This window comes from Balaenoptera borealis, assembly GCF_965194805.1.
Source record: "Balaenoptera borealis genome assembly, chromosome: 8".
Lineage (NCBI taxonomy): Eukaryota > Metazoa > Chordata > Mammalia > Artiodactyla > Balaenopteridae > Balaenoptera > Balaenoptera borealis.
Window position 1 is genome coordinate 28,661,648 of NC_138865.1, and position 13,570 is coordinate 28,675,217.

Sequence of the window (13,570 nt, forward strand, 5' to 3'; positions counted from 1 at the left end):
TCAACCAATAACTTCACACTAGAGGGATGGTGAGGCAAAATATTGTACCCAGGCACTCGAGAAAGGCAGGCTTCCTTGTTGCTTCCTCCCTTTGTTCAGTCATTCAACCAATTATTTACAAGATTCTCACTCATAATTCTGATACAGTATTTGAAGGACTCTTCTCAAGGCCACTGATACAAAAATTGCGCTGTGCAAAAATTAGCCAGTCCCAAATCTGCAATCACTGTTGTAATACTTCAAAATCCTACACCCCAGGGACAGAGATAATCAAATTAGCCCAAATGTAATTTGGGAAGAGCAGTCACAGAAGGGAGTATCTAAAAGTCCTTTGGATCATGATCTCTGACTATTCCTGCACAGAGGCTGCGGGCAGGCATTGACTACTGAGAAAAAACAACTCTGGACATGCATCACAAGCCTCAGAAGACAGTTCATCTTCCACTCAATCACGAAACATTAAAGAAACGAAGAGATACCATGTTTGTGTCTTGTGGAGTTTTCAAGTCTGTGCACTTGGAGGCGCTTAGTGCTGTTAGACGTGAGGGGTCTTCAGGGGCATCCTGTTGAGTGAGAAATGCTCTAATCTTGCAATTGACCAGAAAGAGGATCTGATGATTGAAGTTTCTTTGGGAAGTATTACAGAGTCAGGTCAGTAAGTTGATTCCGCTACTATTTTTGTTGTTGTTGTTGTTTTTAATGCCAACTGAAAGTCTGCCAAGATATTACAAAAAAGGAGGGAGGGAAAGTAAAATTGTTCCCATACTACCTGCTGTGTTGAAATTGGCCCAGATTGTCCACTCTCTCTCAAAGTTATTTAAAAAAAAAAAAAAAAACCGTACAAACACCTGTGAATCAACATTTATTGAAAAACCTCCATGTATTAAATACACTGAGAAAAAATATTCTAGTAGAGTAAATGCGTTTGGAAAAACTCTAGGAACGGAGTCAGGAGACAGTATCTTAAGAGTGTTTCCCAGGTCTGAATTCTTGGCTAGAATTGTTCTTTAACGGAAACTTCAGGCTTGCTAGGAAAAAGGACCTACTGTTTTTTGAAAGGCATAAACAAGAACCAAGGAAGTGCAGTCCAAAGGGCATGAAAGCACTTGCCCCAATTTGAGGCTACTGTGCTTAGAGCGGAGCTCTCCAGAACTATTTGTAGCTAAGTGCATGGGTTTCACGTGTGCAGTATAAAAATCAGGAGTGCACATCTCACAAGAGCTGGTTTTAAGAAGAGACCGTCACGAAGGTTCCCGGCAAGGAGCGTCGCCAGAGATGCTGCGTAGCGTGCCCGACCCTGCATTTCTCTCCTCTCCTGCAGAGACCTCCTGGAACAGATCCCCGCGCGCCCCTCGCCTGCACGCCTGCGCACGCCCACTGGGGCGGGGCTCTCGGGCACGCGGACCGCCGTCCTCCAATGGCTCCTGGCGTCTGTTGGGCCAGTCGGCTCCAGAAGACAGGAGCGCATGCGCGAGCGCGGAGGGTGGGGCCCCAACGGCCGTCCGGCGGGGGCGGGGCCTGTCATGGCGGCCTCGAGAGTCAATTCCAGGAACCCTGAGGTAAGGGGTACGGGGACTTTTCACCCCTCAGGTGTCACCGCTCTGCGCTGTTGTTCACCCTGTGGGTTATTTGTGCCCTTGTCCGTGTAAGGAGACTCCCCACAATGTGGATTCACGCCCCCATAGAGCTCGATTCCCTTGAGGGGTTTACCCCAGGGTTATTGGCACCACTGGGGAGCCGGCTGCACGAAGGGTTCAGTGATTGCGGGGCCTACGGTGGGGGGTAAGTAGTGTGTGCGAGCTATTAAACAGGTGCCGTTCTAGTCTGTGCGTTCTGAAGAGTACAAAAGCTAGAGGGAGTTCTTGCGAGTTGAAAACCCTCATCTGGTTCCAAAGGTGTAGCTCAGGTCACTGGAATATGAGTGAAGATCTAGCGAACATCCTCACAGCTTCACTAGTAACTTTTTAACATAAAAATATCAATCAACACTTATGTTCAAACTGTACTCTTTTGTCAATGAGAGGAGTAAGTTTCCTGAATCTAACAATAAGCATTTATTCGTAGTCTGATACTCTCAGATCATGACGGAATTGCAAGCATAGTTTGGCTGGTGATGCAAAAGTTCAGCAAAAATCAACGAAAGGATTAGGTAAGAATCAATTCGGTATATAGAATTTACAGTGAAGAATAGTGTACATTTTAAGTTATTTGTAAATTCTGTGCACACATCCATTATATCTTTAAAATTAATTATATGGTATATATCTCCACATTTCTTTAGGGAGTGCTGATTCAGGTTATTAAGGCTTTGCTTGATGACACACCACTGCAGGTGCGTATGGGGCTTAAGGTAGTTTATGTTTGTATTCTGAGGTTGTGAAAGTACTGTGTGGGTGTGTTTGTAGTGTGAATTACATATATGTGCGTTTGTGGCTTGTTGGAGTTCAGTGTCTGTATTTAAGGATATTAAGAAGTTACATCCTTGTTTTTGGCAGTTGGGGAGTTGTGGGTGTTTATGTGTATCTGGAAGTGTCATGTTGTATATGCGTATTTGTAGATCTTCCAGGGATTGTAGGACCTCATGGGCAGTGGGTGGTTTTATGTATATCATTATTTGGGAGTCTATTGGGAATGTGTTTCCATGAATTCCTGGCGTGAGGTTTATTTGTGTATTTATGGAGTTGGTGAGAATCTGAGTAGTGTATTTGTATTTGTGGGTTGGTGATGTCTGTGTGGATATTTGGGGTTCAGTGGAAGACATGAGTGTGTTGTTGTGAGAGTGGATGTATTTGAGTTTATGTAGAGGGTTTGAGATGTAATTCAGATGTAGTCAAGTTGTTTGGGTTATGTATTTGTAGTGTAAGACTTTGGGAATGTGCGTTTATTTGTGTGTTTTCTCCCAGCATGTTAGAAATGCGTGTCTGATGGTGGGTTTTGAAGGGTTAGCTGCATGTACATAGTGGAAAAGTTGGAAAAAGTACTTGTGTTTATTATTTTTGGTGTAGGGTCATGTGTTTTGCCTATTTTTGAAATGTAGAGGGATCATTTGTATATTTAGGGCATGCTGTATTTTGTGCGTTTCTTCTGGTGGTTTTCAGGAATTGTGTGTTTTGGGGTGTGTGAGGGCAGGTTTAAGACTATTTTATGGGACTGGTGGTATAATGTATATGTGCATATGAATGTGTTGTTTGGTGTGGGGTTTATATGAATCTGTGTTCTGGAAGCAGGTGGTGTTATTTCAGTGTGAGTATTTGGGAGTGTGGGATTATGTATATGCAGATAGTGTGAAGCCTTATGTTTATTTTTGGTTATAGGTTGGTATATTTCCATATGTGTAGTATGCTGAGTAATTGGGGGTATATTTGGGGCTTGTGGTGAGAAACATGTATGTTGAGTTTGTGTGTGTATTCAAGGAGCGTAGCCGATTAGATGAATATTTACTAGAGTATGTGTTTACATTTTTCATTGGGGGTTATTTGTATCTGGAAGTGAGTATTTTTGTGTTGATATAGTAATGTAGTTATGTGTATACAGGAGAATGGGAGAATTTATTTGTACTGGAAGTATATGATATGGTTCTAAGTAAGTATTTAGGGGTATGGAGGTTTAAGATGTGTAATTTGGGACTTGGAAGGGCTTTTATGTGTATTTATATATGATATGCTGGAGATGTGTCCATGTGTCTTAGGAGTGTGTACTGGTTTGTGTGTATATCCATCAGGGCATGGGTGAATTCATAAGGTTTGAGGTTGTCAGAAATGGTCACAGTGGTTTCCCGGAATGCTCGGATTTTTGTGTTTGGAAATGTTTGGGGATTGTGGTGGTAATGTTGGATTCTGGAAATGTAAGGATGATGTATAGTGTTTGGGGGGATATATATATTTAGAGATTGGGAATATTTGCTGGTGTGTGTGTCCATGAGTGTGTGGGGGTCATGAGTGTATAGTAGCTACAGTTGAGGGATTGTTGGTGTTTTTGTGTCTTGTATGTATCTGAGCATGAGGGGTGTATGTTCATGGTTAGTTTATGAGAGTGTGCATAAGGGCTTTGTGTGTGTATTAAAGTATTCAGGGATCCTCTTTGTGTCACTTCTGGAATGTACTGGTTGAAGAACTTGGTGGAGTTGCTTATATGTGTATTTTCAATGTTCGTGGGATGGTCCTGTATATATTTGGTAAGTTTGGTTGTTTTGTGCCTGTGTGTGTGTCTTTAGGTTCATGGGGCTTACGGGGTGTGTATTCTGAGATATGGGAGAGCTTCAGTGTATGTATTTGGAAACAGAGAGGCTGTATAGGTTGTGTGTTCAGGAATTGTGGAGTATATGTATTTTGGGACTGTGGGATTGTGTGTGGGTATTTTTTTGGTGGTTCATGAAACAACTGTATACTTGGTGTTTTTTGAGAGCCTATGTGTCTACAGGTTATTTGTTGTGAATATACAGGTAGTGTGTTGGTTGCATATGTTGGTATTTGAGCACATTCAAGGTGAGTGGTTTTGTGTAAAAATCAGGTAGTGAGAGGTGTTTTGTATGTACATTCAGGTTTCAGGTAGCAGTTGTATGGGTGTATTTAGTGTATATGAAAGATTGTATGTTCTGAGATATGTTCTGGGGATATGTAGTGTGGTTTTGTTTGTATATTTGGGGTGAGAGTTCAGGGTGTTACTCAGGGTGCAGTCAGACTGTGTGCACATATTCACATGAAAGGGGATAGGGTGTGCTGGAAGTGGCCCGTACTAGCTTGGTATAGCCAATGGTGCATATCTCTTCCCAGCTCTGTGACGTCAGGTTGAAATTAGTCATGCTGAGAATAGTTACACCAGGTAAGTTGTGAAGCTCCGTAAATCAAAGCTTTCCTACCTGCCCTTGGAAAGCATTTTATTAAGCATTCATCAGCATTTATCACCGGTGTGTGTGTGTGTGTGTGAAGTAAGAATATTCAGGCATCAGTGCGTACGTGTATGGGAGACTCTATGAGAATTTTGAGTGGGGCATTCAGGGGCTGTGGGCCTTGGTATTTGTGCCTTGACCCTGGTCGATCAAGTTGGTGCATTCTTTTTTTTTTTTTTCCTTGCCCATGTACTTTTAATGTTACAAGTACATTGTGTTTCAATTCTGACATATTATTTTATGCTATAATTGATATGTTTTATTTACAATAAATATAACAAAATATCCTTTTATTATTTTATTAGGTTTTTAGATTCTGTTTTGCTCTAAGTACTCTTTATATGTATACCTGTTACAGTGCCCTTAATTTTCCTTTTTCTTAAAAAGCTTTTGCTATCTAGTCTGTCAGTTTTAAATGGTACTCACTGACACTCATATATACAACAGTCAGTTACCTTTTTCAAATTTCACTCTTCTCCCTCTCTTCTCCTCCCATTTTTAATGGAATTCTTTCCACATACTCGGAACATGTAACAATTAAACACTATTCTCTCACCCATTACCCTACTCTTGTGTTAGTATTTGATTTACAATTAAATATGTTAAATAATCACCAGCAATCATTTACCAAGGTTTCCTCAGTGTGTGCTGTTGACATGAGCTCATCCTATTGTAGATTCCTCATGAATGACTCACCTGCACAATAGTCCCTGGGTTCTTGCACAGTCGAAACTGTTTACTTATAGACTTGATACGTTAAAGGCAGCTTGGCTGAATATAAAAACCTTGGGTAACTTTTGTTCTATGGAATATTTTGAAAATGCTGTTCCACTGTTGCTTTGCATTGTATGCTGCTCTTGAGAGGCTGGTGCTAGACTAATATTCTTCTCATTATAGGTAATTTGATTATTTTGTTTAGAGGACCTGATGATTTTTTTCCTTAGAGTCGTTTTACTAACATGTTTCTCAAAGTGATTTGTTTTTGAATCATTTTCCCGGGTACAAGGTAGGCCCTCTCAACATGTCAATTTAAGTTATCTTTTATTTCCAGGTAGTTTTCTTGCCTTACAGATTTAAATATCAATATTTATTTCTGTTGTGTTTCTTTTTCATTTCTAGTAACTCTAATTATATAAAGATCAGATTTTTTTTTCTTGCCTGCCTGGCATTTCATCCACTTTCTCCTTAAACATTTTTACTCTTTGAAAAAAATCTCAGATGTACTCTCTTGGTTGTCTTCCTGCCTTTCCTCAAAGTCCCTTATTAAAATTTTATTCCAATCTGTACTCTCTTGGGCACCCTCTAATTTGTTCTTCCTTCCCTGGTGGAATTTGTCTTTTTCTTCAATTCGTTTTCTGAACTTGATTGACTTTCATTGAATTTTTTGTGTGTTTTGTCCTGTTTTGTCATTAGTTTTTAAAATTGCTGATTCAATGCATGCATTCAATGTTAAAAAACTTATTGTTTTAAAACTAATTGCTTGTTTATGAATATTTAATTCAATTTAGAAGTTTGTTACAGTATTCTTCTGCTCCCTTACTAATTTTTGGAAAGAATATCTATCACAGGAAATATTTTAATTTGAATTTTCTATTTACTTTTTGTAGTACTTTATGTTGAATTGAGTTAATTTTTTTTCAATCCTAGGCTTTTTGTTGATAATTTTCCTGGTGTAAGAGTGCCCTCTTTTACCAGTATTTTAAAATGCATTTAAAATTTTTGATTATGTTGGTAATGGTTGGGATGGCGGCAGAAAGAGAGGAGAGGTGGTGTGACATGTTTGTCTTTGGTTTCTGTAGGATCCTTAACTTTTACTTCTTCCTTTTTCTTCCTTCTTTCTTTTCACTGCCACCACTTCTCCATTTGGCAGATTCTCCCCCAAGAAGCAATGCTTCCCAAAGGCTAATACCTAGAGTTCTGCTTACTTTCAAGCCCAATTCTTATAGCTGATGCCAGAAATTGACAATTCTTCAACTTGTGTTTAACATTTTGACACTTACTCTTGTAATCTCACTTTCTGGAAGTGATTTTGTCTATCTTTATCTGCATCTTCTGTTCCACTTTTCTTTTTCACAGAATCTCTTAAGTTCGCCTTCCCTCATTCTTCATGCCTGTAGACTTTTACCAGCCATGATGATACCGACCAGGGTTCTTGGCCTTCCTCAATAAACAGAAATTGACTAGAGGCCAGACAAGAAATTCAGGCAAGGCTTTATTGGGGCCCCTGCTGCAGCAGTGGGGAGCCAGAACAAGTTACCGGTTCCCTTGCTCACTTGCTCCCTTGGTGGGGGGGAAGTGAGCTGGTTCTTTATATGGGGTGAGCGTAGGGGGTGTCCAGGGGTCGGGCCAGAGGGGTGGCTTAAGTGTTTTGTCCACCCCTCTGGTGGTGTTGAGTGCAGGGGGCGTGCTCAGTACCCTGCTTTTGCTCCGGACACCCTGTTTTTTTGCTCCTAGGTCTTCAGAAATGACAGTAGGGAGGTTTTTTGTTCTTTTTGTATCTTTTGTACATAATTTGTCCCAACTGCGCATGCATGCAGTTATCTTTAGCCCCTTATAGTTTCTTTGTATTTTTTTGCTTGAGGAGAGGTTTGTCCAGGTGCAAGCATTGCAGCACTGCAGCAAAAGGTCCCAGGTCCCAGGCCTGTCTCAGTGAGAGCCTGTTGAAACTTGTTTTTCATTTCTCTACTTGTAAATAATTAGAAGTTCGTGGTATTCTCTGTACCCTAGTATATCTAAAGTATGGCCAATAGTAATTTTATTAGTGTTCTTTATTTGTGTTGTTTTACTTGTCATTGTTGATCTTCTGGTTTGGAAGGTTGAAGAGATTCAGATTCAGGTGGTCACCATTACAATCTGTAGCTGGACAGTTTCCCAGGCGAGGTTTTAAACAAGAAAATGGCAGTTTTAGAAGCTGAGCTGAGGCACTACTGCAAGATTGAAAGAGTGGAATTGGGGATCACAGTAATTGTTCTGGTTGGTGAAGTGACTCAATAAGTAAGTGGCAGTGGAATTTAGAAGTGAGGGTGGATTCAAATTGCACTCAAAACGATAAGGACGAATTGTCAGTTTCTTAAATAAATTGTCTTGGGACTTCCCTGGTGGTCCAGTGGTTAAGACTCTACGCTCCCAATGCAGGGGGCCCAGGTTCGATCTCTGGTCAAGGAACTAGATCCCACATGCCGAAACTAAAAGATTCTCGCATGCCACAACTAAAGATCCCGCATGCCGCAACGAAGATCCTGCACACAGCAACTAAGACCTGACACAGCCGAACAAACAAACAAACAAACAAATAAATAAATAAATATTTAAAAAATAAATTGTCTCTTTTTAAAAAATTGTTATGTATGGACTAAATTTTCTATTCATCGATAGCAAAATAATCAGTTCATGGGTTAAGATAACCTCCTGCCAATGCACAGTAAAGATACCCACTGGTCATTGACCTTCAGGAAAATTCCAAAGGAAGCATTGTATTTTTTTTATTGACGTATAGTTGATTTACAATGTTGTGTTAGTTTCAGGTGTACAGCAAAGTGATTCTTTTCAGATTCTTTTCCCTTACAGGTTATTACAAAATATTGAGTATCGTTCCCTGTGCTATATGGTAGGTCCTTGTTGATTATCTATTATATATATGGTAGTGTGTATATGTTAATTCTGAACTCCTAATTTATCCCTCCCCTCCTTTCCCTTTTGGTTCCATAAGTTTGTTTTCTATGTCTGTGGATCTATTTCTGTTTCATAAATAAGTTCATTTGTATCTTTTTTTTTAGATTCCACATATAAGTGATATCAAATGATATTTATCTTTCTCTGTTTGACTTACTTCACTTAGTATGATAATCTCTCAGTCCATCCATGTTGCTGCAAATGGCATTATTTCATTCTCTTTTTATGACTGAGTAATATTCCATTGCATATAAATAGCACATCTTCTTTATCCATTCATCTGTTGATGGACACTTACGTTGTTTCCATGTCTTGGTATTGTTAATAGTGCTACTATGAACATTGGTGTGCATGTATCTTTTCAAATTAGACTTTTCTCTGGATATATGCCCAGGAGTGGGATTGCAAGATCACATGGTAACTCTATTTTTAGAGTTGGTCCATTCTCTAGGGCCAAAGAATCCCCATAAATGTTGATGATTTCTGGCCCCTCTTCGTGCAGATGGGTTCAGGGTGTCTGTACCTAGGCAGATTCACACTCCTTCAGCATTTGTGTGGTCCTGGCATATGGGTCTTGAGATGAGTGAGCCTGGTGGACAAACGGCCATGTAGAGCAGCAGCAGTGTATTAATCAAGTTTTCATTTTCTGTATTTTGTGATGTTTTGACACCTTAAAAAGCTGTCTGGCCAGGGAGAGACTGCCCCACACTGGGCTAGCAAAGGGCTCTCTGGGAGCTTGTCTTTCATATGCAAATCAACCAACCAGTCTGGGGTCTAGAGCCCCAATTACCCCATTTATCTAACTTACACACTAAGCCAATATTTCCCCTGACCTAAAATGTCCCAGGGTCAGGTACCAGGCAACTAGGGACCACACCTATAGCCTAAAACCCACCAGAATTATTCAAACTAAGCAATCCTAAATTGTTTACTCTGCCCTCCCTTACATTTTCTGTCAAAATTCCAATAAACGCTCTGGCATAGGCTTTCTCCTTGTTCCTGCTTCTGCCTCCTGACCAAACCTGGTACTTACCCACTAGCCCTGTGTGGTGTTGCATGTCCCCTTCTTTCAGGAAATGTAACTAATGAGTTTCAAAGGCATTGGCCTCTCTATCATCACTTGGTCACCTCTGTAAATTAAATCCTGGACATAATTTTAGAACAGTTGGCACAGTGAGCAGAACGACTCAAGTGTTCAATGGAGGGGCCACCTCTGGGCTGCTCTTGGCTTTCTAACTGATTTTACCACACAGCAAGTTCTGCCTAAGAAGGCACTGTTAGTTCTTGGTGCATTTGCACTTTGGCTGCTGCCACTTTGTGCTGTGTCTACCATATGCTGTATTCCAACTTAAATTGTTATAGGATCTTGAAGGAGTAGTCCTTAAGGTCCTTCTCAGCTCCTTTTGTAACTTAAAGGTGCTATAGTATAGGTCTGAAAAGGCTATAATTCACTAGTTGGCACCTTAGCCAGGACAGATTCATCTCATCAGTCTCTTTTTGTCTGAGATCAGCATACCTGCTTTTTAGGCTGGTGACTCTAGGAGTGACTAGAATAACTAGTTAACATACAAGGCAGAGGCTTCTCCCAAAAGTGAGTGAGGGGAGGCTTCCTCCAATAGACTGTGTTGGGATGCCAGTCTGATCAACTAAGCGAACAATGGTGGACTGCAGTTTTGTTTTGTTTTCCATCTTCATTGAGAAATAATTAACATATAACATTGAGTGAGTTTAAGGTATACAATGTGATGATTTGCTACACATACATAATTGCAAAATGATTACCACAGTATGGTCAGTTAACTTTTCCATTCCTTCACACAGTTACCTTTGTGTGTGTGTGTTTAAGCCATTTGAGATCTGCTCTCTTAGCAACTTTGAAGTATATGATACAGTATAGTTAACTGTAGTCGCCATGCTGTACGTTAGATGACCAGAACTTATTCGTCTTATAACTGGAAGTTTCCACCATTTGATCAACATCTCCCCATTTCCCCCAATTCCTAGACCTTGGCAACTACCATCCTACTCTGTTTCTGTGAGTTTCAGCTTTTTTACATTCCATGTATAAGTGATAGCACACAGTATTTGTCTTTCTGATTTATTTCACTTAGCATAATGCCCTCATGGTCAATCCATGTTGCTCAAAAGGCAAGATTTCATTCTTTTTCTTGGCTAAATAATATTCCATTGTGTGTATATCTATATATATAGATATATTTGTCACATCTTCTTTAACCATTCTTCTGTTGATGGACACTAAGGTTGTTTCCATATCTTGGCTATTGTGAATAATGCTTCAGTGAATATGGGAGTGCAGATATTTCTTTGAGATAGTAATTTTATTCCATTTCCTTTGGCTATATATCCAGAAGTGGGATTGCTGGATCATATGGTAGTTCTCTTTTTAATTTTTTGAGCATACTGTTTTGCATAATGGCTGTACCAATTTACATTCCCACCAACAGTGTACAAGCATTCCTTTTCCTCCACTTTTATCTTTTGTCTTTTTTATGATAGCCATTCTAATAGGTTTGAAGTGATATCTTATTGTGGTTTTGATTTGTGTTTCATTAATGATTATTGATGTTGAGCATCTTTTCATACACCTGTTGGTCATTTATATGTGTTCTTCGGAAAACTGTCTATTTAGATCTTCTGTCCATTTTTAAATTGAATTGCTTGGTTTTTTGCTGTTGGGTTAAATGAATTTCTTATGTATTTTGGATATTAACCCCTTATTAGTTTGTTTACAAATATTACTCTCATTCCATATGTTGCCTTTTCATTTTGTGAATTGTTTCTTTGCTGTACAGAAGGTTTTTAGTTTGATGTCGTCCCATTTTTTAATTTTTGTTTTGTTGTTTGTGCTTTTGATGTCATATCACTAAGACAAATGTCAAGGAGCTTCTACCCTATGTTCTCTTCTAGGAGTTTTACAGTTTCAGGTCTTATGTTTATGTCTTTAATCTATTTTGAGGTAATTTTTGTGAGTGGTGTAAGTTAAGAGTCCAGCTTCATCTTCTACACGTGATATCCAGTTTTCCTAACACCATTATTTGAAGAGACTATCCTTTCCCCAGTGAGTATGCTTGGCTCCCTTGTCAAATAATAATTGACTGTATATGTGTGGGTTTATTTCCGGGCTGTCTACTCTGTTCCATTGTTTTATGTGTCTGTTTTTATGCCATACTCTTTTGATTACTATAACTTTGTAATAAGGTTTGAAAACAAGAAGTGTGGTAACTCCAGCTTTGTTTATTCTTTGTCAAGATTGCTTTGGTTTTTCGTGGTCTTTGTGGTTCCATTCGAATTTTAGGATTGTTTTTTCTATTTCTGTGAAAAATGCCCTTGGAATTTTGATAGGAATGACATTGAATCTGTAGATGGCCTTGGGTAATGTGGATATTTTAACAATGTTAATTCTTCTGATCCATGAACATGGGGTATCTTTCCATTTATTTATGTCTGTCAAATTCTTTCATCAAAGTCGTATAGTTGCAGTGTACAGATCTTTTGCCTCCTTGGTTAAATTTGTTCCTAAGTATTTAATTATTTTGGATGCTATTATAAATAAGATTGTTTTCTTTATTTCTTTTTCAGATATTTGTTTGCTAGAGTATAGAAATGCAATTGATATCTGGATGTTGATTTTTGTATCCTGGAACTTTACTGAATTTTAAAAATTAGTGCTAACAGTTTTTGATGGAGTCTTCAGGATTTTTTATCTATGAGATCATAAATCTGCAAACAGATTTACTCCTTTCTTTCTGATTTGCATGCCTTTTATTTCTTATTTTTGCCTGACTTCTCTGGTTGGGACTTCTGGTATCATGTTGAATATGTGTGGTGCCACTCTGGGTACCCTTGTTTTGTTTTCTTGTTTCTGATCTTAGAGGAAAAGCTTTCACCCTTCCACTCTTGAGTGTGATTTTAGCTGTAGGATTGTTGAATATGACCCGTATTCTATACTCAATTTGTGAAGAGTTTTTTTTTTTTTATCATGAAAGGATATTTTGTTTCATCAAATGCTCTTTCCCCATCTATTGCGATGATTATATTATTTTTATCTTTCATTTTATTAGTGTGGTGTATCACAATTATTGATTTGCATATGTTGAACCATCCTTGCAGCACAGGGATAAATTCCACTTGATCATGGTGTATGATCCTTTTAATGTGCTGTTCAATTTTTTTCTATTGTTTTTCTGGTCTCTATTTCATTTGATTCTGCTCTGATTTTTGTTGTTTCCTTTCCTCTGCTAACTTTTGGTGCAGTTTGTTCTTTTCTTTAAATTTTTTGATGTGTGAAGTTAGGTTGTTTATTTGAGATATTTATTTTTTCTTAACATAGTCATATATTGTTACAAACTTCTGTTAGAACTGCTTTTGCTGCTTCCCATAAGTTTTAGTGTGTTGTGTTTCCATTTTCATTTGTTTTAAGATATTTTATTTCTGTTTTGATTTCTTCTTTGACCCACTGGTTGTTGAAGGGTGTGCTGTTTAATTTCCACATATTTCTGAGTTTTTCAGTTTTTCTACTGTTAATTGATTTCTAGTTTCATACCGTCATGGTTTGAAAAGTTGTTTGGTATCAATTCAGTCTTCTTAAACTTGCTGAGAATTGTTTTGTGAGCTAGCATATGATCTATCCTGGAGGATGTTCCATGTGCACTGGAGAAGAATATGTATTCCACTGCTCTTGGATGGAATATTCTGCATATGTCTGTTAGGTCCATTTGGCCTGAGGTATAGTTTGAGTCCAGTGTTTCCTTATTGATTTTCTGTCTATATGGTCTGTTCATTGTTATAAGTGGGATAGTAAAGTCTTCTACTATTATTGTATTGTTGTCTATTTCTGCCTTCTTCACTGTTAATATATTTGGGTGCTCCAATGTTGGGTGCATATGAATTTACGATTGTTATATTCTCTTGGTGAATCAACCCCTTTATCATTATGTAATGATCTTCTTTGTCTCTTGTTACAGTGTTTGAGTTAAAGTCTCTTTGTCA

At 38.6% G+C, this 13,570-nt stretch overlaps 1 protein-coding gene across 1 annotated transcript in view; it reads left to right on the forward strand.

Moving 5' to 3' along the window:
* Positions 1-1,237: 1,237 nt before the first annotated feature.
* Positions 1,238-13,570, forward strand: part of LOC309632917 (uncharacterized protein) — a 57,692-nt gene continuing 45,359 nt past the window's right edge. Inside the window, exon 1 of the mRNA XM_082400989.1 lies at positions 1,238-1,559. Within this exon, the coding sequence (XP_082257115.1) occupies positions 1,276-1,559 (284 nt within the window). The 5' untranslated portion in view covers positions 1,238-1,275. The remainder of the gene's footprint in view (positions 1,560-13,570) is intronic.